A 24694-nucleotide genomic window follows, 5' to 3' on the forward strand; every position below is an offset into this window, starting at 1 on the left:
CAGCACATCTCTGCACATGCAGAGTAGCACCACCAGCACCTGAATTAAGGAATCCTTTTTACTGAGGAGTCTGCACCTTGTGATTGAGCTTCCTGCATCTGCCTGAGCTTTTCCCTCAGCTGGACTATTAATGCTCCCATTCATATCCATCAACTTGGGCAGCAGACAATTTCCCCTACCCAGCTGCCTAGTTTTAAGAAATTTACAGAAATTCAGTATTTTTGAAACAGTTTAAACTGAGAAACACCACCGAAACAGGTCATTTGGTTGAAACCTGACCCAAAGCAGCAGACAGTACTGACAGACACGGCGACAGTGAGATCAGTTAGGACTTATCTTTAGAAGATCCCAGCCAAAATGGATGAAAGTGGCCAATGCAAGAGAACAAGAAGACATATAAATCCTGAAACTCTACTGCAAACACCAACACAAGCCTCAGTTTGATTACACTGGTTTATGCTGGATTTTGGGTGGCAATGTTCCCACTGCTGCCATAGCACAATGTAACACCACCCTGCTGTACTTTGCATTAATTTGTTGCAGTAACTGATACAAAAGAGGAGAGAACTAATACTGCCTGCAGGACTCAATGAATTATACTTAACCAACATATTATTGTAGGCTGATAGTAGAATGCCACATGAACACAGATATAATCAAATTCTGTTTGGGGCATCATTTATTTAAAATACTTCAAGCTCCTTGCTGGCAGAGCAACAGCAAATTAGCATGCTATGCTGTGCACTTCAATTAAAAAGGAGCCTCATCTTTCCTATTTCCAAGGTACAGCAGAGCAAATCTAATTGTGCCATGCAGCCAGTTCTCATCTTTGCAGAGTAACCAGGGCTTTTGGGTTTTTTTGCTTTTTGTTTTTGACAGATTTGTTGTCTTCTGAATGAGGCAATGTGGGCTTTTATGAAACTTGCCTCCTAATTGTAGGCAATAAACATGAACACCGCCAGCAGCAGAGGCTATAGCAAGTACCGTTTAAGTAAAATGAAAATAAAGGTAAGAAAAGAACCACAAAGCAAGTTCATTTTACATATAATCTGAATAGTTAAACCACCAGGATCTGGATTTCAGTGCTCACAAGAGACATATACATGCCTCCTTCAATATAAACTAAAAAAAGCAGACAATCCCCCAAACCTATAGTTAAATGCTGAGATAGGCAGAGATTTTTTATATTTTGGAGAAGGTATGACTAATTAATGAGAAATATTTATAAGCCAGGATGTTATTAACTTTTAAAATATTTGCTTATAGCATAAAGAATCTCTATTCTTACACTTAGGCTGAGATCTTAGAATATGAGATTTGCTTTTTTAAGAAGCGTCCTCTGGAAATTTAACTGATAAGTTGCTTTCAACCGAGATCTCCCTACCATACTGATCATCTCACCCCAAGTGAAGAGGTGAGTCCTTGTGCTTCCTTTTATCCACTACTCATTTCCTATCCCTGGTACAAACAATGCAGTCAGTACCTTTGGATAGGAATTGAACAGGGTGAATCCACAGAATCAGAGAAATGTTTGTCTGAATTGACTTCTGGAGGGCAGCTACTCCAAGCTCCTGCTCTGAGTGGGACCAGCATCAACACCTGTTGAGGTTGGCCATGGCTTTGCCTGCCTGAGCTCTGAAAACTCCAGAGATGGAGCATACACAGCCCTACTAGACAACATGTTCCTGTAATGCATCCCCTTTTGGGTGAATTTTTCTCCTGATGCCCAACCTGAAACATTCAGCATACAATTTGTGGCTGCTGCCCCTTGCTGTATCATCTGACACTATAGAGAACCATCGCTCTCTCTTTATAGCTACTCTTCCTCACTTTGGAAATCACTCGTCCTAGTCAGTCTTATTCTAATGATTCTAGGCATATGCACATTACACTTAACTAGACCTGGAGTTTCATCTGAACAAAGTACAATACAAAATTTAGCAGGAATGCAAAATAAAGCCCAGATTATCAATTTAGGTATTCATTCCTACCAGAGCAGCTGGAGAGACTTGTTGACTTCTGGACCAAAACCAAAAAGCCAAACACTCAAATTTGTTGATTTCACATCACAGTAATGGTTCTGAATATTTAATGACACTTTTTAGAAGGATAAGTAAAATAAAAATATTTAAAACATTTTTGCATGATTTCCAGCAAAGAAATAAAAAGTGCACCACAAATATAACACCAAAAGTTAGACAGTGAAACATGAATGCTAATGTCTCAGAAGTTTGATTGATTTATTATTTTCATAATTTTATGCTATAATTACTACAGTAATGAACTATAGTGGGAAAGAGATACTGTCATTTTTTAATAATCTGCTGCTCACCACATTGTCCTTTATGTTTACTTTTAAATGTTTTGTACAGTTACATTATCTGATCCAAAGAAAATCTGTGCATTATTGCTGTTAAACCTTATGATGGAAATTTTATTATGATTTTTAATGATAACCAACTTTTATACAATTCTAGGTTGCTATGAAAGAATAAAAACCTTAACTTTATTAATCAGCATTAGTAAATATAATTGACATTTTATACAGAAGCAGCTTTAAGTAACTTATTGGCAGCAATACAGATGCCTCTTAATATTACCCTCTGGCTAGCTATGCTGTTTAGGCGCCAGCGTGTCTGCACTAATGACTTGGAATTAAAATCAAATAAAAGCTGAGAACTGTAATTTACTACAAAACAAACAGCCATGCTTAGTAGCAATTCTTTATATATATAATTTGGATATATCTGGAATTTTTAAAATTTACAGTGGGTATAAAACAGTGGAAGTGTTTGAGACCAGATAACAAAGTAGGATAGAGAAAAAAACAAATCTGATGTTCCCAGATTTCAACACTTGCCCTTAGGCACACCATAGGAATTGAAATGAGGAAAAAATGTAGACAGTGTAATTAACCTTTCCTTTCCCTTTTTTTAAAACACAGCAACAAAAAAAGGCAGAACATTTTAGACATTATAAATGTTAAAAAAGCACATACATATTTTTCTGCCATTATTTTTCATCTCAGCAATTTCTGCAGCTTCCTGAGGATTTAATGTGCTTAGGCATGAAAAGGGATCTAATCAATAAAAAATTTTCCTATGATGTGGATTATGTTATCAAAAAGATTTAAGAAAACCTGCTTCACTCTACCACCAGGAAAGCTGATCTGTCTCTCAAAGCCTCATGTCCTGACTCTAGATAGAAAGTGTTGCTGTATTTCCAAAGCATATCCAAGCCCTCTCTTCCACACACCAACCATGTATGACCTATTAGACTTCAGCTATGGGGAAAAAAGGAGTAGAGCCAAAATACTTCCTAGCACTTTCCTGTCTTATGATGGGGCCTCAAGGGGCCACCACACATGGAAGCCCCCTGAAGGCCACTGATAAATCATTACACGTATCATTGTTTTATCCAGTTTATTCTCATCCTTTGCTTCAATAAACTACATTTTAAGCCACCATTATTTAATTTTAGCCAACTCTGAAGAAGAACCTCAGGATCTGGCCCTCTAAAGATGGCTTGTTTTATTAATTTATTTGTCTAAAGAAGTAGATTATTTTCTGAGCTCTCATTTTGGTGAGACAGTTAAGAAAACACAAAAATATATTTAAAGAAGAGCAGTATATATTAAACATTCAAAAGAATATCCATATTGTATGGGGAAGAGAGAAATTTTATTATTATACAAACATATATGTATATATAATGTAATCTTCTTCTTGCTTTATGGATCTGATCTCCTCCAAGGAGAGTCACAAATCCACACGATAGCCCTGAGTGCTCAGATTTTGCATTTGGTTCTCTGATTTTACAATAGCTGAAAGATATGTAAAAACTCATGTAGCCAGACAGCTCCCTACTGACTACACATCTAAGCAACTTCACATGCATATATTATTCCAACCAGTGAAAGCTGGAAATAACATATGCCAAAAAAAAAAAAAAAAAAAGGCAGAAAAAAAGCGCATGCATTAAAGGATTCTGTTTCAGCTGCTGTGTGAAGCCTTCCAGGCTCTCCCTAACCAAACTGCACCCTTCTACAGTGCACTGCCATCTCAGGTGGGGACAACCCAAACTACTGAGTTACAATCTTCAGAGTGAAGGGTGGGAATTGCTACATAAACTTATTACAACAGCCACATAGCATTGTTGTTGAATGTAATTTGCGGAAAAAATAATAATAACTATTATAGTCTGGTCCTGGAAGGTTTTTAGAATTGTCTCCCAATTTTTAATCATAACTTTGGTAAATCACCACTGCCTATGAAAAGCATCCAGATTATTTTCATTAAAAATAATAATCTGTATCATAGAAGAGATAGACATAATTTTGTTCACAGAAAATAATAAAATGTCCCCTCTGCTGTCCCTGACAATATTGCTATGATAAAGCTGCACCTGAAGTGTGTCCACAGTTGCATGGAAACCATTATAACTTCTATTGCCTCCCTACTAAAAGTTTTAGAAAATTAATGGTTTAATTAACCAACCACACCTCAGTTCTTAAAAGATTTGTGTTTAACTGAGGAAGTCAGGTTGAATTAAGGTGTCTACTAGCCCTCTCTAAGGGGATGACCAGAATAGTATGTGTCAATTTTAGGGCATGTAATCATGATTCCCGCTCTGCATCTCCCTCCTCTTGTTTTTCTCCTCTTCCCAAAACATAGTAAGATGTGAAATCAAACAGTTTTCAGACTTATGAAACTTTGATGGTCAAACTCTAGAAAATTTCTCCCAGTAGACTGAACCAGGATTTTCCAGAGACTTCCAAGTTCACCACATTTGGGCATGTTTCAGACAGAAAACAAATTTCAAACTATGACCAAAATGTGCAAAAATCTGAAAACTTTAAAAGGATATTAGTATGAGAATTGGCTCATGCACGTTTTTTTTTTTTTTTTCATGGGCAACACACATTCTCCTAACTGAAGTCATGGGATGTATTGATAAACTGCATCAGATTTCTACACAGCAGACACATCAGGCAAAGATAATTCCAACCTAAACTGTATAAACCATCAAATCTATAGGTTACAGAACACAGGCTCTTATAAGAGAAGACATTAACTGTAGGTGGCACTACCAGAATGCATGCCGTATTCCATGACTAAAACACTGTTAGGTTCATAGGTTAAAAATTGTGAAATTAAATATGTGAATATCTCGTGTCCTTCAAAATCGTTATTGATATATGCAGTAGTTACCAGGTTGTGATCTAAAAGATATCTACAGGGCACTGAAACGGAAACCAACAAATTCTGTCCAAGCACTTTTTGAAAATTATTTTTTTCATCTTGTTCCTTGTCAAATACATAATGCATTTTTGTTCTCAGCAAAACTAAGCATTTTGTATATTCTCAGCTTTTTTTTTTTTTTTTTTTTTTTTTTTTTTTTTGCTTTCAGCACTAAATATTTAAACACATTCAACCTAAAAATCTCAAGCTAGTAATCTGCTGCTTGTGTCTTTCCCCCGAGGTGTAACTATCAATGTGGTAGTGGCAGGATCGCTGAAGAGACATGAAAGAGATTGCGGTTACAGTCCTACCTGCCCACAGGCCAGGCCCATGCCTCTCTCCCCCATACCATGAGGACATGATAAATTTAACTCCAGTGCATCTGCACCAGCAACCTATGAAACATGTGAAGGGGAAAAAAAAAAAAAGCAAAATTAATTTCAAGTAATGTACTCTTTCCTGTAGCATTTACTGTTTATGTTAAATGGATTTCTTCAGATTTTTTTTTTTTTTTTTAAGAGAGAAAGCTATGGTTATGATAGTCTGAAAAGGAAATGTGTTGATTATTACAGAGAAAAATTTCAAAAACTGATGTGGCTTCCCAAAATTACAAAGGAAATTAAAGTAAAAAAAAAAATTAAAAGACACAAACACAATAAGGAGTTGGTTCTGGAAAATGTTAAAAAATGAAATGTAATTGCAGGGCCTTAGGGCAGCACTGAGAGTGAGGTTTAGTAGTCAGTGTTACGCAGGTGCTTCTGTGTTCTGAAAAACTGTGACTCAGTAGTAAATTTCTCCTTTAATGATTTTAGTCTCTAAATTTTCTGCAGGCACCTGTACTATGCCATAGCTTTTGTAATTAATTTTTTTTTGTTTCTGAAATCAAACAAGAGAGTCTATATTATTCATGTTAACTTCTCTTCCACACCCTGTATTAGCTACAATTAAAAGGCAAAGGAGCTGAGGTGCACAAGGGCAGCACACAAACATGCTCCTCTTTCTCCCTGCTGAACAGCTCCAGCCTGAGACCAGGACCTCTCCTGTTGCCTTCCATGTGGCTGTAACTAGTATTTTGTTTTGCATTTGCATTTTGGTTTTGCTTATTGAACTGGAGTAGCTGCCTGCTGCGTGGCCATGGTTCAGCAGCTCCCCGAGTGTGCGAGCAGGGGATAAGCCATCCATCACTTTCAGGAATCCTCCACGTCCTGGCCAGCTCTGCAAGCCCGGCCATGCCGTGCTGTTGCTGGTGCTGTCGGCCTCCATGACAAGCTGACCTTTTGTATGAATAGGTCGTCCTCCTGCCGAGAGGCACTGCGGTACCTTCTGGGGCTTCTGCTCTTTGGAAAGCCACATCTATTACCTTCTAGGTAGGCTCCTACGCATGCAATTAAGTATCACTGCTCTTCAGCTGTGGATTCCAGAGCACCCCAAACGCTGCTCTCCACAGAGCAGAGACTAACAACTAGTTTGCAGAAGGAAGTTGTATCACATAGGTTACACATTGCTGACTGCATTTAAATAACTACTTTTTTTTTCTAAATGGGTAACATTTAGACAAGATTAGAACTATCTGTCTTAAAGTTGGATAGCGGTACCACTGGATTAAAAAAGAGGACCAAATGGCACTATAAAGCCATTCATCTTAGTCAGTTTAAAAGCAGTACTGCTCCTGTCAAGCACAGATTCCACAAAAGATTTCATGGTCAATTAGATAAATACAGGTATAAAATGGACTAGTGTTGAAGATCACCTAGCTAATTACTGATAATGTTTAATTTCACTTCCCTAAGTCCCCAAAGTGATTTTTTTCCTCATAGGTTTAAAATGGCCAAGGAAAATAGAGAAGCGTCTTCCTACATCACCACAGGAGGGGCTTAGGACACTGTGAATAAAGAAACAACAATGTCCAAAGATAAACCTACAGCAATATGAAAACACAAATTCAACATATCCACACCCACATCTACACATATATAAAAAATTATATACTTATAAAACATTTAAATCTGAGCTAATGCTAGCACTAATGAGGAGCTTTTTTCTTTGCTTATTTGTTAAAATCTTCCTTATTGATCTGAAACTTTTGTTTCCTCTAGATACTTAATGTAGTTTTATTTAAAAACAACAACTTTGTATTACATTCAGATATAGGCACCTTTCTGAATGAAATTATTGTGGTCATAATCAAGTATTTCTTAAACTCTTCCTTATGGACACAGGTACATGTTTTCAAATAGTTTTTTTCCTTCAAATTGAATCAAAATATCAGGTGCATAGTCTGTTTGCATTTGTGTAAGACTGGATTTATATTACAGAAAGCCTGCTGACTGCTATTATACATGCCAGCTTTCTCTGCTATCATTTTTGGACGTCTGTATTAAAACTAGAATAGCATTAAATGAGCCTTTTATACTTTAAATATTCAAGAGTTTTATATTCAAAATTTCTTCTGGTGCTGTCAAACTAGTGTGCCTGTAGGCAAGGTAAGATCAAGTTAGGCTCTCAAAGGTAGAATTAAATTTTATCAGGGCATCTGTCATAATATACAGTTTACTTAAAATGCAAATAAAAGGTATATAGACTCAAAGACTAAAGGCTTTCCAGGTATTGCTTAAAAATCCAAGGGACCATTTTTATGAAAGAGAATTCCTTTGAATTTATATTTCCATCATTTTAATGAAAACACAGAATAAACAAATTATAATGGACGTGCTTTAAATTCTCATTTTTCATTTTTAATCTATTTCTTTCAAGAAATTTCATACTGCAGCTCTTGTCTTTGAGAAGAATAAAAAAAGGTGCAGAAACACATTTAGGAAATTATTACCTCAGCCATTTTTGAAAGTTCAGTCCAGTCTTCCTTGCTATAGCTGCACATGATACTGGCAATCAGAATCTGTAAAGAATATATATGCAATTATTTTAAGCCATGGTACCAGGTTTTGTAATGTAGTACTTTACCGTGACTCCAGATATTATCTGCCCCTACCTGCATGTGGGAACTACCAGCTGTATACTACTAGAAATATAGCTGTATATTTCACAGGGAGTGAGAATAGTATACAAAGTTGTCTTCTTATCCCTATTTTTTAAATCATTCAGAAAAAAACAGCAGGTCTAGGGAAACACACAGAGGACTTTGCATTCTCTTCATGATGCAGTAAAGTGAGAACAAAGGCTGTCCTAGACACAGAGCTCAACAGGAAAACTGTCAAACAAACTTGTTTCTGAGGTCAGAGGAATTAAGGTGTTTATATGATGCCAGAAGTGCTTGGGGCTCTTCAGAAGTAGGTAAAACATAAGTGCAAGCATCTACAGTCTAATGTAGCAGCATATGAACACAATATTCCAGCTGACTTCAGGAAACCAGGACACACCAAAAACAGCCCCCTGGAATCTCATACTATGTAAGTTCCAGACAGTGACAGGCAGCTGGCACCTGCCTGGTTTTGTGCAGAGGCAACTGGGAAGAGACTCATAGGATGTGGGGAGAATCTGGGAGGATTGGGAGAGTGGCATAAGGAAATTCAGCTGTTGTTTTCCCACGATACACATTTTATTTCCTATTCGCTGGCTGTGGCCCAAGTTCCCCAAGAATTTCTTCTGTGTATTGCCTTTCCTCCTCACTGCACTAAGCATCTTTCAGGTCCAGGTTCTGCCTGTAGCTGCTGCTGCCTCTAATAACTTTACTGAGGTTCAAGTTTTTAGGTAAAATAAGTTCTAATAGGATTCTTCTGGGAGGGCAGCTAGACACACCTTTCCAGTTGCATACAGTGCTATTTACTGTTAAACAAATGTTAACTACTCTTCCAATCAATGTCCAGTTCAAGTAATGATGTTAATCTCTAAGACTAAAACCAAATCACTTGTTCTGGAGCCATCAAAGATCATCAGACACTGAAACTCTGAAGTTGATACATTCGTAGTGAGATCAGCAGAGAATTCAGTCCAGGAATTCCTGTATGGAGGATTTCTTAGAAGGATGAGGTTTGCAAGAAAAAAGCAAGAGAGACCTATACTGCAGCAGCTAAAAGGTTAAATAAGAAAGAGAAATCACAGAACTTAGGAGCACACTATCAGCAAAGTCTGTGTTCAAAGAAAACACCAAGAGAGGAGAACACAATAAAACCCAGACACTACCGGCTCAGTCTGTGTTCAGAGGAAACACCAGGAGAGGAGAACAGAGAAAAAAAAAAAAAAAAAAAAAAAAAAAAAAAAAAAAAAGGTTACACTCTTGTTTATTTAGCCCTCTTATGTGAAACATACAAATATTTCACATGGAAGTTTGATTCATAGGTAGGATGAAATTTGGTTTTAATCTTTTTTTGCTTTCCAAGCAAGTTTTAGTCAGCATTAATATCTGGGGTGAGGCAAATGTGTCACTCCCAGTCAGTATAACACTTCTCTTGAACGTTCCCATAATGCTGAGGGTTAATGACTCATTCATATAAGGCAAAATACTAAAAAGCACAGTGTAGAAAACCTGTCCAATACACACCACTGTTGGACTCCCAAATTATGTCCATAAAAAGGATGAGATATTTAGTATCTTTAGAAAGGAGGGAAATACACTTTAAAAAGGAAGGTAGCTATGGAGAAAATTAGACATGGTGAGGTTACAATCTATTCATTTGAAAGTACAATACCACTTATCATCATCATTATTTCCATTATTTCGCTCTGATGAATCTCCACCTACCAATCTACCACCCGCCTACCTGCAGACTACCTACCCATCCACCCTTCTGGTTGATGTTTGCAAGATGGGAATCTTTTGAGAAGGAAAGCATTTGATGAAGTGTCTACCTTACCTGCAGGTGCCCATTTGTGTGCACCTCTGGCATAAATATAAGACCAAGCATTTCATTAAACGCACACAATCATTACTGGCCATGCTTTTATTCCCCTCTTGACAGAGGGAAAAATTCCCTCTCCTCTACCATACTTCTGTTGTCAAAAACCTTATATAGCTCTATAGGTCAAATGTTTATGAAACAAAACTTGCTCTGTGTTTTATTTTAATATTGGAGATAATTTGAGCACTCCAGAAATAAATATATATTTATTTAAAATGACTCTTAATATTTTTAAAAACTCAAATTGTGAAAAATCAGTTTAAGAAAGTATATATGAGAAAAATTTAGAGTAAGAAAGTAGTTAAAATATGCACTAACTGGAAGTTTAGATAGAAATTGTATCTTGTCAAATTCACACTTTTTAGAAACTAACTAAAGCAAAAAAAAAAAAAAAACCAAACCAAACAACTCAGACACTGACAACATGATAAGGATTTTCACAGTTGCAGTCACAATCCAAAGTATATCAGAAATCTACACAATTCAGCTTTAAAACAAACCAAATTTTTCAGCAGGGAAAGTTGTAAGACAACAAGGGCGACTGACTATATTCACAAGTAGCTGAGTTAGGTTATGTCAAGTGTTATTAATGAAATTTGAAAATTCTGCTGGGAGTGTACAAAAGGGGAGGAACAAGATCTGTGATGTTTCAAAGAGCTGTTAATTAAGACAACATGTTTATTTAATATTGATTAGTTTTAGCATTCACATTTAAAATTAAGTACACACTTTTGACAGAAGCAGTGCTTTACAATAACAAATGTAACTGAAAGAAAATATTACATTTCTGACATGACTGTTAACATGAAACCCATGATCTCAGAGGGAATAATGAAAATTTTAAAATAGTAAGGATTTTATTCTCCTTTTTTCCCCAGTGTTCTTTTATATAACTTGAAATTAAACTTAATTCGTAAGGGAAAACATCCTCCAGCACTCCATGTCAACAAAATTGTCCTTCCTCAAGTGACTGTTCTTCCCCAAAACGCCTCAATGGTATTTTCATTTGGAAGCAGCACCCATGACAAAAAAATAATGATTATCATATATGGACATTTAGGAGCACTATCTGTGATGTTTGAGGTTTGAATCTACTCCTAAAATCACACACAGGAATTTATGAAGAAAACATAGAATACCATCACCCATTACCTAGAAAGAGAATAGCAAGAAAGAAGAATATCAAGTGATAAATATCTGAGTTTTTATTTGAAAGTAATAAACAGAAATTGTATCACATTTCAGCCTCTCAACCTCTTCTCACTAGTTTAACTTTTTTTTCTTTACATCTTTGGTGCCTACAACGCCATGTACCACATTACCACACTTGCAACTGTAATAGCCCCGAACAGTTGGTATATCACAGAAGTCCAGAGCATGGCCCAGGCCAGGAGCAGCCTCCCCAGAGAGCACATCCTTCCTCTTGACTCCTGAAATTTGCAGTGGCAACCTGACATGAGTTTAATTACAGTTTAAAGCACAAGTGCAAGGCCACACCACTCTTGCCCAGCTTATAAAAGTAGACTACTGACACATCTTACCATAAAGCTGCTGATAAAGTGTACTAAGTGGTAAATGAAGGTTGACTAAATGGCAGCTCTGTCATAGCTTGAGTGAGGGCTGCCTGCGAAACCATGCATGACTGAAACACAGTGGAATCCCTGGCCCATTTCTTACTCCAGATCAGAAGCACAGCTGGCATATGTTGTTCCCTCTTATTCATCCAAACTAGTATTTTGCCTATTGTTGAGAAATGCTGCCTACTCTGCCTTCCGCCAAGGAGTGTTGGGCAGCCCTGCAGACATCACTCCCTCCCTGATGATCACTGGGACAGATGTCACCAGGCAAAGTCTTTATGCATCAACATTACACATGGTGATAGACAATTTCTCCAAATGCCTATAAAGGGACAAATACGTTTGTAACACCAGACACTGTTTGGTGTACAGGATTTTCTTGATCATTCATGGAAGAAGGTCTACAATAAAACATTTTTTTTTGTTGTTGGCAGCTAGGGAGATAGAGAAGGGAGAGTATATAATATACCATTTAGGACATGATTATAAGATGAATATACTGTAGCTAGAACACCTAGTAAAAAGCTACATTTCACACAATTCTATAACTAACGCATTACTAGTTGTTCTACTTAAAGGGACACTGACAAGGTGCTTCTCACAATCCTTAAAGTATTTTTTCTCCCTGTTTATCCCCTGGAAGCTTAAACTAGAATCTATCTCCCTTGCGAATGTTTTTTTTCCTCTTCCATTATCTCTACATGGATGTCTCATGAATGCAAGAGTGTTAAAAAGAAATAAAAAGGATGAGGTTCGCCACTGTGTATGTTTTCGAGTGATCTTTCTTCCCTAACAAATTCACTGCAAGAGGCTGCAAAACAAAAAGAAGGAGAAAAAAAAATAACTGGGCCTACTTTGGGTCAGACAATCCCAAGAACATCTATTTAAATCCAGACAGCAGTAAAACTCTAGGTAGACAATTACCATTTGTCCTGTTCTGCTCTGCAGGGAATAAGGGAGTTTTAGTATACTCAGAGTCTGAAAAATTCTCATGGGGGGCTGGATTTAAATGCGAATACCATCAATTCCTGCAAATTTAAGAAAAACTCTCAACAGACACAATGGAATCACAAACCTCTACCCTCGTGCCTGTAATACCTGTATTTATTTTGGTCATCTAACACAGGCCATAGCCCGTATCTGTTCCTAACCTATTCTTCTAGGTCTGTGCATAATCTCCCCACACTTCAGGAAATTCAGTCACCCAAATAATTTCTGCTTTCTCTTCTCTGCCTGTCTCTTCTCATTGCTGCACCGGGCTTGAGGACAGCTCTGCACCAAGTGTCCACAGATGTTTAGACGCTGTCGATAGCCTCAACCTGCACTCCCTTCTGCTTTCTCAAAGACCTGCAAAACTCCACACAATTTTATTTTTGATGTGGATAGTCCTTGCAGAAATAGGAGATCCTTAACATCATCTTAAGAGACTGTTCCCTTGAAAGCTGTAAAATCAAGAAGGCTGAAGCACTGGTTTTGTAACAGCTACCTGTTTGGGAGATGTGGAACACAATAATTGTTGTGGATAAAGTAGTGCAGAGACTGAAGACTACATTAAGAACCAGATTTCAGGTAAGTGCAAAATTATTCTAAAGATCAATCTAAACTTCAGACGGTTTTTGTGTCTGGGTCAGATGGAAAGATCTTGATCTTCCTTTTAAGACAAATTTCTTCCCAAACCACACAGTATAGCCTTGCCACATGATGTGCTTAGTCTGAAGAAAATAAAATTTTTTTAACGAAAATTCCTCAGGAACCATTTACTAGGAGGAAGCTTGGCACTGAAGATACAGTCTTTCTAAAACAATGGCAAAAATAACATTTATTTCATCACTCACCGATGGAAAAAACACCTACATCTCTGCAAGCACATGAGGACAGGAGAACTTCCTGGCAGCTGAATCATTATTTCACAGCATTAATATCCCCTGTCTGTCTGAATGAAGGGTACATGCACTTGGTTCTCACCCATGCCATCTCTCACCCACACATGGTAACAAGTCAACACACTTGGAGCGCTTCCTGAAGGCCATGCACACATGTAGCTACAAGACCATGTGGTCCACCAGGTGCTTGGTGAAAAGTTAATACAGAATTGTTTACTGAGCACTCCTCAGCTATTTCAGTGACACAATAAACAATCTTGTAAACATCTAACTGAAAAGCACACATGCTGCATATAGACTTCTCATAGTTTATTCACACATGAAAGAATGAAACACACAGACTATAGGCCAGATTCTGGCCTGCCCGATAGCTCTTAGATGCAGTCTCAGCAGCAAAGAGCCAGCAGCAAGGGAATGAACAACAGCACCACAGGACTTTCTGGGTCGGTACAGATTTTCCACTTTATTGAAACTTGCACCACTAGCCTGCCTCTGTAACCCTGCCTCTCACAGAATGTCAGGTTCAGGACAACTCACATCTATGCCACATCTTGCCAGCATAAAGATTCATGGAGGCTCACTGCCACTCGGTGCCACTTGCGGCACTCCTCTGCTTTTCCAAATGGCCACTGGCTGATGAAATGATCATCCAGCCAGAATTACCAATGTACTGAATATTTCTAACACCCATCCCACAAGAGTACAGCTGCAGCAAATATTCTGGATTGCACAAATGCGCTGAAATGCGCAGCACTGAAAAACAACGAGAGCACAAAGATTTACTGTTGTAAAAATAACCCTCTAGAAACCAGCCTGATTTTGATGCCTTGTGGACCCAAGCAGGTTTCTCTTTTCCTGTACTTTCTTGCAATTTTTGATTTGTTGCAGAACTGAAATAAAAATAAGCCTCTTATTAAAAACTACCTAGAACATCAAATCCCATGCAATAAGAAAGTTAACAATTGTAAACCCTGTCATGTCTCTGAGAAGCAGAGGAATTATCTTGTTATCAATTTAATAATGGAACATTGAAGTAAATGATGCCATCCACTGACACCAGTAACACTGTCTCTCCTGGGAAATTCGTGTCGGTAGGAACTGTCAATCTAGATGGATATGGACATATTAAACATTGTACCTTCAGTCCATAAATCTATTCTTTCTATGCTGCCTTAATAAAAAGATTCTGCATGATGATAAAGACAAGCAATGCAGAATGTCTTGACATTGCTGACCTATAATTCTGTTTCTCTTGCTTTTTCAGGGAGTGGAGAGTAAATAATTTAACAATCTCTAACCATCTATTGTTTTCTTCCTTAACTTGCACTTAAAATACATTTGAGATAATGTGAGTAAATGAAAATAAGAAAAGTAGGAGATATTACTGTGTTTACTACTTAGTTGTCTTTACATAGCAAACCTTCTGAATCAAGCCCTATCTTTACCTTGTTACTTTATATTGAGATCTCCAGTTCGTTTTTCAAAGTGAAGTGGAAGTGAGATACATCAGATAACACAAAAAAACAGGCCAAAGATTATCAGTAAGCAAATAAGTCTAGTGAAGCTGATGATAGGAGTTTGAAAATATTACCGTTTGCTCACCCTACCACACACACAAAATCAGCATGAGCAGCAAACAACAAAGGTTCTCTTCTCAGGCTAAAAGAAGATACCTATTTTTAAAGGCAGTTATTTTTGTATGATGACTCTGCTTCTATCAGTGAGATTCCATCTATTTAATGAGATTATTTGATGGATGTCAGTGAGTACACTGGACTACAGCTTCAAATTAAAGCCTAGAGTCATTAGGATCTAACATCCTCAGACAAATAAAAACCAAGGGTTATGAGCAAACCCATTGCTTTGTAAAATAACCAAATGATGTGTCTGACAGGAGCATGAAGCTAAACAGATTGCCTTTAGGACTGGCTGCACCTGCAGAAAAACAAGGGAGCAGCTTGGTGGTGTAACTGCTCCTCTGTCACATGAGCCTCAGCATTGTACCAGCCACTATCAGGGCAGGAGTTGAGCTACCATGCCCTTGGCCCTGCTTGTACACATAAATGTGTAGACACAGGTCATGCACATTGAAAGCATGGATACATGAAAAGCTAACTTTCCATTCACTTAATGAGAGTCCTACCAACTTAAAATACAACTGAAAGCAAAATGTATGGACAGAAAAAAAAGAAACCTTCTGATGCCTCTGTACCTCCCATGCTTCAGGATACTTTTTAATTAAGATGTGATAATTCCTGAAGAGTGAGAGAGAGATCAGGGAATATGAGTTCCTCAAACCAGAAGTTTAATGAAAGAAAATACAGCACATCTACAAAATACTTTGTGGAAACTCAAATATTTTACATGATTAGAAAAAGTACGTCATTTTATGATAGACTGTTGAAAATTTCAGTGTTTCAGGTAAACCCTTCAAATTCAAATGAAAATTACCCATGTGGCTGAAGACTTCCCTGGAAATTTGATAGAATCTTTGGGATTTTATTGTGCATAGGAAACCTATCCTAGTTCAACCTTTAGTCTCTTTGGTAATGAGTGAAAACAAATACATAAGTGAATGGAAATTAGAATTACTGAAAGGAAAAGACACAATAAAGGCTGAATCCAAGAGAAGAGTGAAGACAGATACTAACTTTCAGCAGTACTCTTCACAAACAACACCTTGTGCATCTGCCATGCCCCTGCTGTATTTCTGTACTTTCCAAACTGACTTAATATAAAGAGAAAGCAGAGGAAGCCAATACAATATTGCAGAAGCTAACATAAAAAGTGTATATCTAATTCTATGATATTTCAGACACATGCTATCACCTGTAGCAAAAGCTTTACACCAGCGTGCTGACACATTATTGATTCTCATTGCCACAAACGGAAAACGAGACTGGCAAAAGGCAACACAATTTTGTAGATTTTTTCCTCCACCTTCAGAAATTTTTATCTCATCAAATTATCTGCCCAGATACACACACAGTCCTTTTTAACACAGTTCTTCGAGCACCTTGATAATTGTTACTCTTTATTCTCACAGTAGTGCAGGCAACCTCTCTACTGGGTGCCCCTCCGAGAGGCGAGAGGCTAAGCCAACTGGAGACATGTTCAAAGGCTGTGGGCTACTCCTATGGAATCAATGTACAGCCGTTGACTGAAATGAACTCTAATATCCCTTTCAGTCCCTGACTGCTTCTAGGTACATGCAGATATATTTCTCCCATTACTTAGCAGCAAAGCTGATTAACTTATTAGAAAATAAATTCAGTGGAAAATAAAAAGAGACAAAATGCACACTGAATAACTTCGTCAGAGTTCCCTAACTCCTGCATTCAGTCAGCTAGCAATTCCCCAGGTCAAATCTGTCTCTCTGCATCCCCGAGAAGTCCATCCTATCTCTTCCCTTGTTCCATCACCCCCAGGGCTTCTTTTAATTCACTTCCTTGGATTTGAAGGCTAAAGAAAACTAAGCAGTATCAGTGTCAGTAGGGGAGAAAAATGTAGCTCAGAGAGGAGGGAGAAAAACCCCTCCCTTTTACACTTTAGAGCCCTCTGATCTGTTTCATCATGTGACATTGCTGGTGCCAAAGCAATGCTTGGGAGGAGTAAGTGATTTTGTCAGCCTGGTTGCATCCTCCGCAATTCACCCACTCTCTGTGCACCATTATCCTCGTAGTGATATACTGAAAAGCACTGATAATTTACCTGATTTTGCACGAACAGCCCTTAGTTTAGGCTGTTCTGATAGATGAGGGTATGGCCATTAAGAAAGTGTGTGGGAACATGCTATAGGACTTGTCCTTCCTTCAGGAAATTATCTGATGGCTTTACACACCAGCTGCATAGGGGAGACCTATCACTCCCTTAATGCTATTCTCTCGTCTGGTCTAGGTATCAGACTTCATAAAGAGGAGAGCTTCTTCACACTCCAAAACCTACCTAATTAATGGGACAGATTCACCTCATGAAAGGAGACAATCTACAAACAATCATAGGGCTGGAAGCACGGGCTATTTTTAATGGCCAGAGTGGAACCAGTGGGATCCATGCCCACCTTAACTTCACTAAGGATCATTTACAAAAAGTATTTCTGGGTTATTTTTCTGTTGGAAAGAATGGGTGAAAGGATGGTATAAAGATACAATGCACATAGTAACATAATAGTAACTGTTCTATCTATTGATCTTCATTTTCTTGTGATAGCTTTGCCTTCCTCCTTCAGACACTAGAATGATTCCTTTGAAGAACACTTAAGTTTCCACTTCTTTGGGCATCCTCTCTAAATCCGTATATTTTTCTCTGAATGGTCTGATTTTGTAACCAATTACTTTTGAGCAGAAGGTTGGACTAACTTACCTCACCTCCTGAGGTTCCTGTCAACCCAAACCCTCCCTGCAAAAATACACATGATCAACAAGTATTGCCTCATTCTCCCCATGATCACTTCATACCCTTGCAGCAAGCAGAGAGCCACCTATCTTTAGCAATTCTGATATTAAGCCTATCAAGCCTTTCCCAGGCACAGGAATCTGCTGCAGTCTGGTATTTGTTCAAACCTGTCTTTTATCTCCATATTTTGCTTTCTGTTCTCTCATGCAATCTTCAAGCTACCATCTTTGCTCCCTTTTGAGATCAGGTTCATTGCTGTCTCCACTCCACTGTCTCTTCCTGTGACCTTGCAGGGCCAGTGTGTTTATTTTTCTTCCTTGCTACCTACCTTCAAATTTTGTTCTCCCCCTTCACCACATACTAAAGAAAACATAGTTTTCAGTTCTAATTTTTCTGCTACTATGCAAGCTCGTACAGCTCTGCTTTTTAATAAGACTCAGTTGTTATTGAGAGACAGATCAGACCCACAGACCAGCAGCAAGGCCATCTCTACAACTACACACGCCATCCACCTCCCTCACACACAATGCACAAAACTCAAACTGCAACAAAGCCAAATACCAGATGCACTCACATACATTCATTGATTCTGACTCAGCTTTCACCTCTCCAGATGATCAAGAGCCCTCCTGACCTGGTGGAAGACCACTGTTTCTCATTAGGCCCATATTAATGGGAGCCCTAGGCTCATTTAATGATCAATCTTTATCAAAAGTAGCATTTCTTATGTAAAATTAATTCTTGTTGTGCTTTTCAAATGATTAGCAATAAACTAGCACTCAATAGTTTCTTAACAGTAACATTTTATGATCTTTTAAATGAGAAAGGAGATAATGTAAGAAGGTGAGACAAGCAAGAAGCATGGTTTGGGGACTACACAAAAACTTATTTTTTAAAAAAGCTTCATATATAAATATTTCTGTAGTGAAAATTATATTAACATAGTTCCTTAGCAAAAAAAGAAACTCTACTGTCAGGCACAGAACATTTCAAGAAGTGAAGATGAAAATCCATGTTTTCTGTTGAACTTAATCTCTTCATATATCTTATTATCCCCTGATATGTCCCAGCCAGGCCAAAAATTCAATGAACAACAGTGCTAGTATGCACCGAACCTCATGACGGCTGGTCTTCAGTGTTCCCATCTGAGATATGATCAGAAGATCTCATGAGTGGGTAGCTGTATTTTTTTTATATGCAGACATTATAATTTACTTAAGTAGCTAACTGTTATGTCTGATGACCCAAGTAGTTTTTTTGGCTACACTTCAGCATCAAAGAAGATACAAAATTAAGAACTGGAAGTTGGCAGCTACTTTCTGACTAATCTTTCCTCCTCAACTGCTAGTTCCACCCACCACTTCATCTTTTAGGGAAGCTTATCTGAAGATGCTGAGAAACTGTAAGAGGCCTTACTATTTTCACTAAATATTTGGATGTTTAATAAAATTGTTATCTAACTTGTTGAGCATACTGCTATTTGACTGGACGTTTCAAAATTAAAATGCACTGAATAGTGTATAGGATTACAGTCTCATTCAAATGAAAGCTGTAAAACCAATTGCCATATAATGTTAGAGAGATTTTTATCAATGACCCATCAGTAAGTATGAGTGCTCCCAAAAAGATAAACTGAAAATACATCAGGTGAAATGTGGATGCCTCTGGCAGAATCAAAGGTAGAAGTCCACCTTTTATCTTGAGATGCACACAGGTAAGAATTTGGGGTACCTATAAAATTCACACAACCTCTAGGTACTCTCATCTGAGCTGCAGTTAAATGAAACACTCTGCAAGTGTATTCAGATTTTAATATGGAGGTATATCTCACATAAATGGTGAGGTGGCCAAGAATGGTGTGGCTAAGTCCATCAGATTCCTACACTGCAAGAAAAGTGCCACATGTTTTTAGAAATGCTATCCCTGAAATTTAGAAATAGAGCTTCAGTATAATTTTTTTCCAAACCTAAGACCTTAACTAGCTGTTATGTATAGACAGAAACAACCAACATTATAACTAACTATAACAGAAATGTTAAACATAAAGAGAATTAAAATGAAACTTGAAATAGATTAGGAAATATGAGCTAAAAATTATGAGAAAGATGCAAAAATAATATTAATTTTAATTAAAAAAAATAAGAAATGAGAAAAAAAACCCGTTATCCCTGGTAGTTGTGAGACAGAGGTGCAGCAGCAGAAAATAGGACAGAAAAGTACTCCGTTGTTTTCTTAGAGTTTACATTTCACTTACATGGCTTATAACAAATGTATTTAGGTCTCCTTGAAACACGCCTTTAAAATATTTATTTGGGTTTAAGTGTTGAGAAAAGAAGTACTTATTGTCACATTTTTCCTTCAACAATTAAAAGCATACACTATCTCCACTAGATATGCACACAAGTGTTAGATGCACAAACAAGTTACTGATTTATGAGTTACCAGTAACTGGCACACCTGCAGCAATCAACTACTTCAGTGCTCTTTCAAACCCCATAAAATAGAAAGCAAGTCCAGTTTGCTATGTCCACAATTAAAGAAATTCATATTAACTTGAATTAGCTTGTATTTGCTGCAAATTAAAACTATGCACACGGGTAGTTACCATACTGACACACAGTAATTTGCTATCCCATGGTAATTTGTTGGCATGTCTGTGTTCACATAACAGTATGTCATACTAATACTACATGAAGAGACAGTTTTGCTTTTTGGGTCCTGCTGGCCACCTGATTTTACATGTTTTGCAGTTGCTACTTAACCTAAATAGCAAGTAGAGTTCATTAGTTTCAAGAAGAACATAAAAAATGAATTAAAATATACAAGCAGGGTGAACTGAGAACTAGAATATCGAAATGTGACAGATATGAGAAGTTTGATGAAGAAGATTGTGAAAAAGTTTATGATCATAGTTCTTAAACTCAGTGTGCATAAAAAGTTCAGAAGCTATCAGTAGTGTTGAGAGTGTAGATTAAGATCAATTCAGAACCCACTAAGAATTCTGCTAATCTACATGTTCCTCTCAGTGGATAAGGAGAAAAAAACCCAACATCTTGGAACCCTTTGTTCCCACATTTTGCTCTGATTTTGAGATCTTGCCACAGCCCCCCTCCCCAGAAAGCACAGGAGGCTGGGATATAGTCCAGCTGCTGTCAATCAGACTGAAGAGCTGGCTTCAATTGTGATAGATTCAAGCATGTGCCTCTGCCTTTCTTGTCTAAGCTAGAACATGTCTGCATAGAGCCAGCTCTCCTACTATTGACACAGTTCATATCAGTAAAGTAAACTCTTTACTTGCTCCTGAACAAAAATAAACAGTTTGATGGTATAACTGCATCTACACTAGGGTTCTGCCAGGACAGCAGTTAGATGCGATTTTATTTTTAGTATTCCTAGCCTACATAAGTATGTTAGCAAGACTTTTAAATATAGACCTAGCCTTCATATTTTTCTTCATTAGAGCTCTAGCAGAATGCCAAAAATGTAAACCACATCACAGAAATTAAGTGCAGAATATGGGCTATAGGAACAGCATATACTCACTACTGTTATCAGGTATAAATTTGCTTTCTTCTTATTATTGTAATATACATTACATAAAAGAGAAAAAGCAGAATTATCTAAATCACATACACTCAGTGCCTCATAAAAGACTAAAATCATATCATAGCCAGTATAAATGAATGTCAAAGGTACTGTGCATTTTAAAAGATCAAATTTTGTAATTTACCCAATTGTCTATGACAAACATGAAATGGAAACTGGGGAGAAGTATTTGGGGATAAATGTTTTGCACAGGTAATAAAGCTGGCAGAATTTTGTCATTCTTACAAACTTTAGATTTTAATTTTGATGGATCATTGACTGTTAATAATTTCAAAATTTTGCCATTTGGGTGTTTATTTTTTAACATTGCTACAAGGTCATTTTCTCCCCATCCGGTGGTGACACTACATCCTAATATTAAAACAATAACTACCCAGAAAAGGGCATTTCCCAGGGAGTAATGACTGGCTGGGAGGAGTTGATGGCCCGAGGCACTGCTGAGGGCCATTAACCCTGGCCGGTTATTAATCGCCAGGAAATGCCCTGCACCAAGGTTGTTATTGCTATTTTAAGCACAGACGGGGGTGTGTGTGTGTATGTGTGTGTGTGTGTGTGAAATGGACATCTTAGTGTACAGATTTTTTTAACACATGATGCTATTTCCTTTGTTGCAGTTTACAGAGGACATTTCTAGAAAGAATGAATGTTCTGCCTGATTCCCAGCCAGATTTCACAGATCATTTTGCAGCGCTCTATTGTGCACACAGTAACTTACCAAACTGAGAAAACAGTTGGGGATTTTAAGAGCTTTTCTTTTCTCTCTAAATAATAGTCTGCATAGAAAAATGAAAGGAAATTCAAACCTTAATAAGATGAACAAAAATATGCAACTCTTCATGTCACTGTCAGAATTACATTCCAGCAACATCTTTTTAATCACACTGTCTTTATGTTTAGTGCGTTTCCTTTGTCGATAACTCCTCCTTAATGACTATTCACATATCTCTTCAAAAAAGGGATTTTTAGCAGCAACAGCCAAAGCACATCCTGAACCAGCTTCAGCTGATGCTAGCCATTAAGGAGTTTGTCTTTTCCAATAATCAAGCAGATTGGGTCATTTTCTAGGAAATGGTTGGTGAAGTATTTCAGAAACTGCTTTAATTTTCTCCTAGTTCTTACCCTAAGGCGAAAGTTTTAAAGATGCGTTCATAGTCCTCACAAAATTGTGAAAATTGTTCTTTTCTTGCAGGGATCAATAACCCACTCTTCAAATCAAAAGGATATTCTCAGCGTATGTACAAATAGTCCTCTGCCTTACTGAGCTACTTACTATTTGTCAAACCTTAGCACTGAAAGCAAAACAAACGAAGTAAGTCATGGCTTTATAACAGGCATAGGAAGAAAGTATAGTTCTATACTGAACTAGTTTGACAGGTTTCTCAACAAAGTGGTAGTTTCCAAGTACAAAAAATAAAAGATCTTCTCCCATTTCTCCTCAATGTCCTAAGTTGTCACCACAAACATACATGTACATCTGAATCATAGACTGATAGTAAAAATCTCACTGAATTTACCATGTAGTTCTATTATCAATTAGAAATTGCAGTTTTCACAAAAGATTTGTACTTCCTTAACATAAAATTCCCTCAAATTGATGGGCAGAGTGTGTGTTTTCACCTCTTTGCCAGATTAATAACCATATTCTTAAAAAACAAAAAACAAACAATCAGAAAACCTGAAAGTAATATTGTGACAGTTGGGACCAATAAACACGACAGGTACTGCATGATAATCCGAACATGCTTGAACAGACATTGTCTCTGGGTATATTTTTAACAGACTTCCTTATATTTCTATATGTAGGATCATCTGTAGTGACCCTCTGAAAACACAGCCTTTCAAATCTTAGTCAGTTGAAGACAGCACTTGAATTACAAAACTCTTAGCACACCAGTTCAAACCAGTACAAAATATATTTTCATCTCAAATTGATTCAAATAATGTAGTTACATGCTAATCAGGCTGTCAAAATGTAATACAGGCACAATGGTGCAAAGGTTGAGACAGGACTGGGAGGCAGGAGAGGGTTTCTGATCCTTGGTACAAATCTAACAGCTCTTTTTTGTGCATCAACTATGTAAACCCATAGGAGTTGGTTACGTAGCTCAGTACCCCTTCTCTGACATGCACCAGCAGCAGCTCTTTAGGGCAAGCTTACAGTAGTATTTCCCTAGAAAAGTCTCCCAGCTTTTAAGAAATCTGTGGTACAGAAATTCTCTTAGCCAGAGGAGATTCACTACATAGCCTTCTCCAAATAATTTTTCCACTCAGTTCTTTCTCAACCCCTATCACCAGCAATGCCCTGTGAGAATGAGCTCCACAGCCACAGTGGCACATAGTGAAGTGTCTCCTACTGCTCATTTCCACCTATTACCCTTCTGGTTCCAACCCAGCTGCATCCTTGCTGAGACAGAAAAATGTGAACTGCACAGTGTATTCAAAACGGGGGGGGGGGGAAAAAAAATCAATACACTGGCATAGTGATGGTTTTTGCTTTATTCTCTCTTCCTTTCCCAGGAATTCTGTTTGATATGCTTTATTTCAGTGCTATTCAGCACTAAGTTGAGATGTTCATAGTGCTCTCTATTGTAACCCTAGTATACTTGGCTTACAATCAATCACTGTATATATAAATTTAGTACTGTTTTATCCCATGTGCATGCATTTATCTTAATTTAATTTTATCTGGCAGTTCATTGGCCAGTCACTCAATAATGCAAGATCATTCACAACCCTTTCTAGGCAGCGCTCATCTTTATCTCCCTGCAATACTTAATATTACCAGCAAAGCTTACATTCTTGAAATTCTCTCTTTTCCAGGTTGTTAATAAACATTTTAAATAGCACAGAACACAGCACTGATCCCTAGGGAATTTTACTGGAGCTCTCTATCCACTGTGAAAATTGAGTATTTATTCCTTAACATTGTTTCCTATGTTTAACTAGTTACTTATTCATGTGGGTTCCTTCCCTCTATTCTTATGGTAACTTAATTTCTTTTGAATCCTTCAGTGCTTCAAATGCTTTTGGAAACCCAAGCTCACTTTGTCAGCTGAGTCTCTCTCGATGTCCTCAAAGAACATTTTTTAAGGCACGACATACTACAAAAGGGGTTTCTTCCTCCCCCCCCCCCCCCC

The 24694-nt window shown here is 37.6% G+C and overlaps 1 protein-coding gene across 1 annotated transcript in view; it reads right to left on the bottom strand.

Annotated features, from left to right (window-relative positions):
* DPYD (dihydropyrimidine dehydrogenase) overlaps positions 1 to 24694 on the bottom strand; it is a 349307-nt gene that overhangs the window by 111172 nt on the left and 213441 nt on the right. Inside the window, exons 15-16 of the mRNA XM_026853962.1 lie at positions 8068 to 8136; positions 5552 to 5635 (exon numbers count right to left, since the gene is read on the bottom strand). Coding sequence (XP_026709763.1) covers positions 5552 to 5635; positions 8068 to 8136 — 153 coding nt within the window. The remainder of the gene's footprint in view (positions 1 to 5551; positions 5636 to 8067; positions 8137 to 24694) is intronic.

Source organism: Athene cunicularia (genome assembly GCF_003259725.1).
Source record: "Athene cunicularia isolate RWA chromosome 8 unlocalized genomic scaffold, athCun1 chr8_part1, whole genome shotgun sequence".
In the NCBI taxonomy this organism is placed as follows: domain Eukaryota; kingdom Metazoa; phylum Chordata; class Aves; order Strigiformes; family Strigidae; genus Athene; species Athene cunicularia.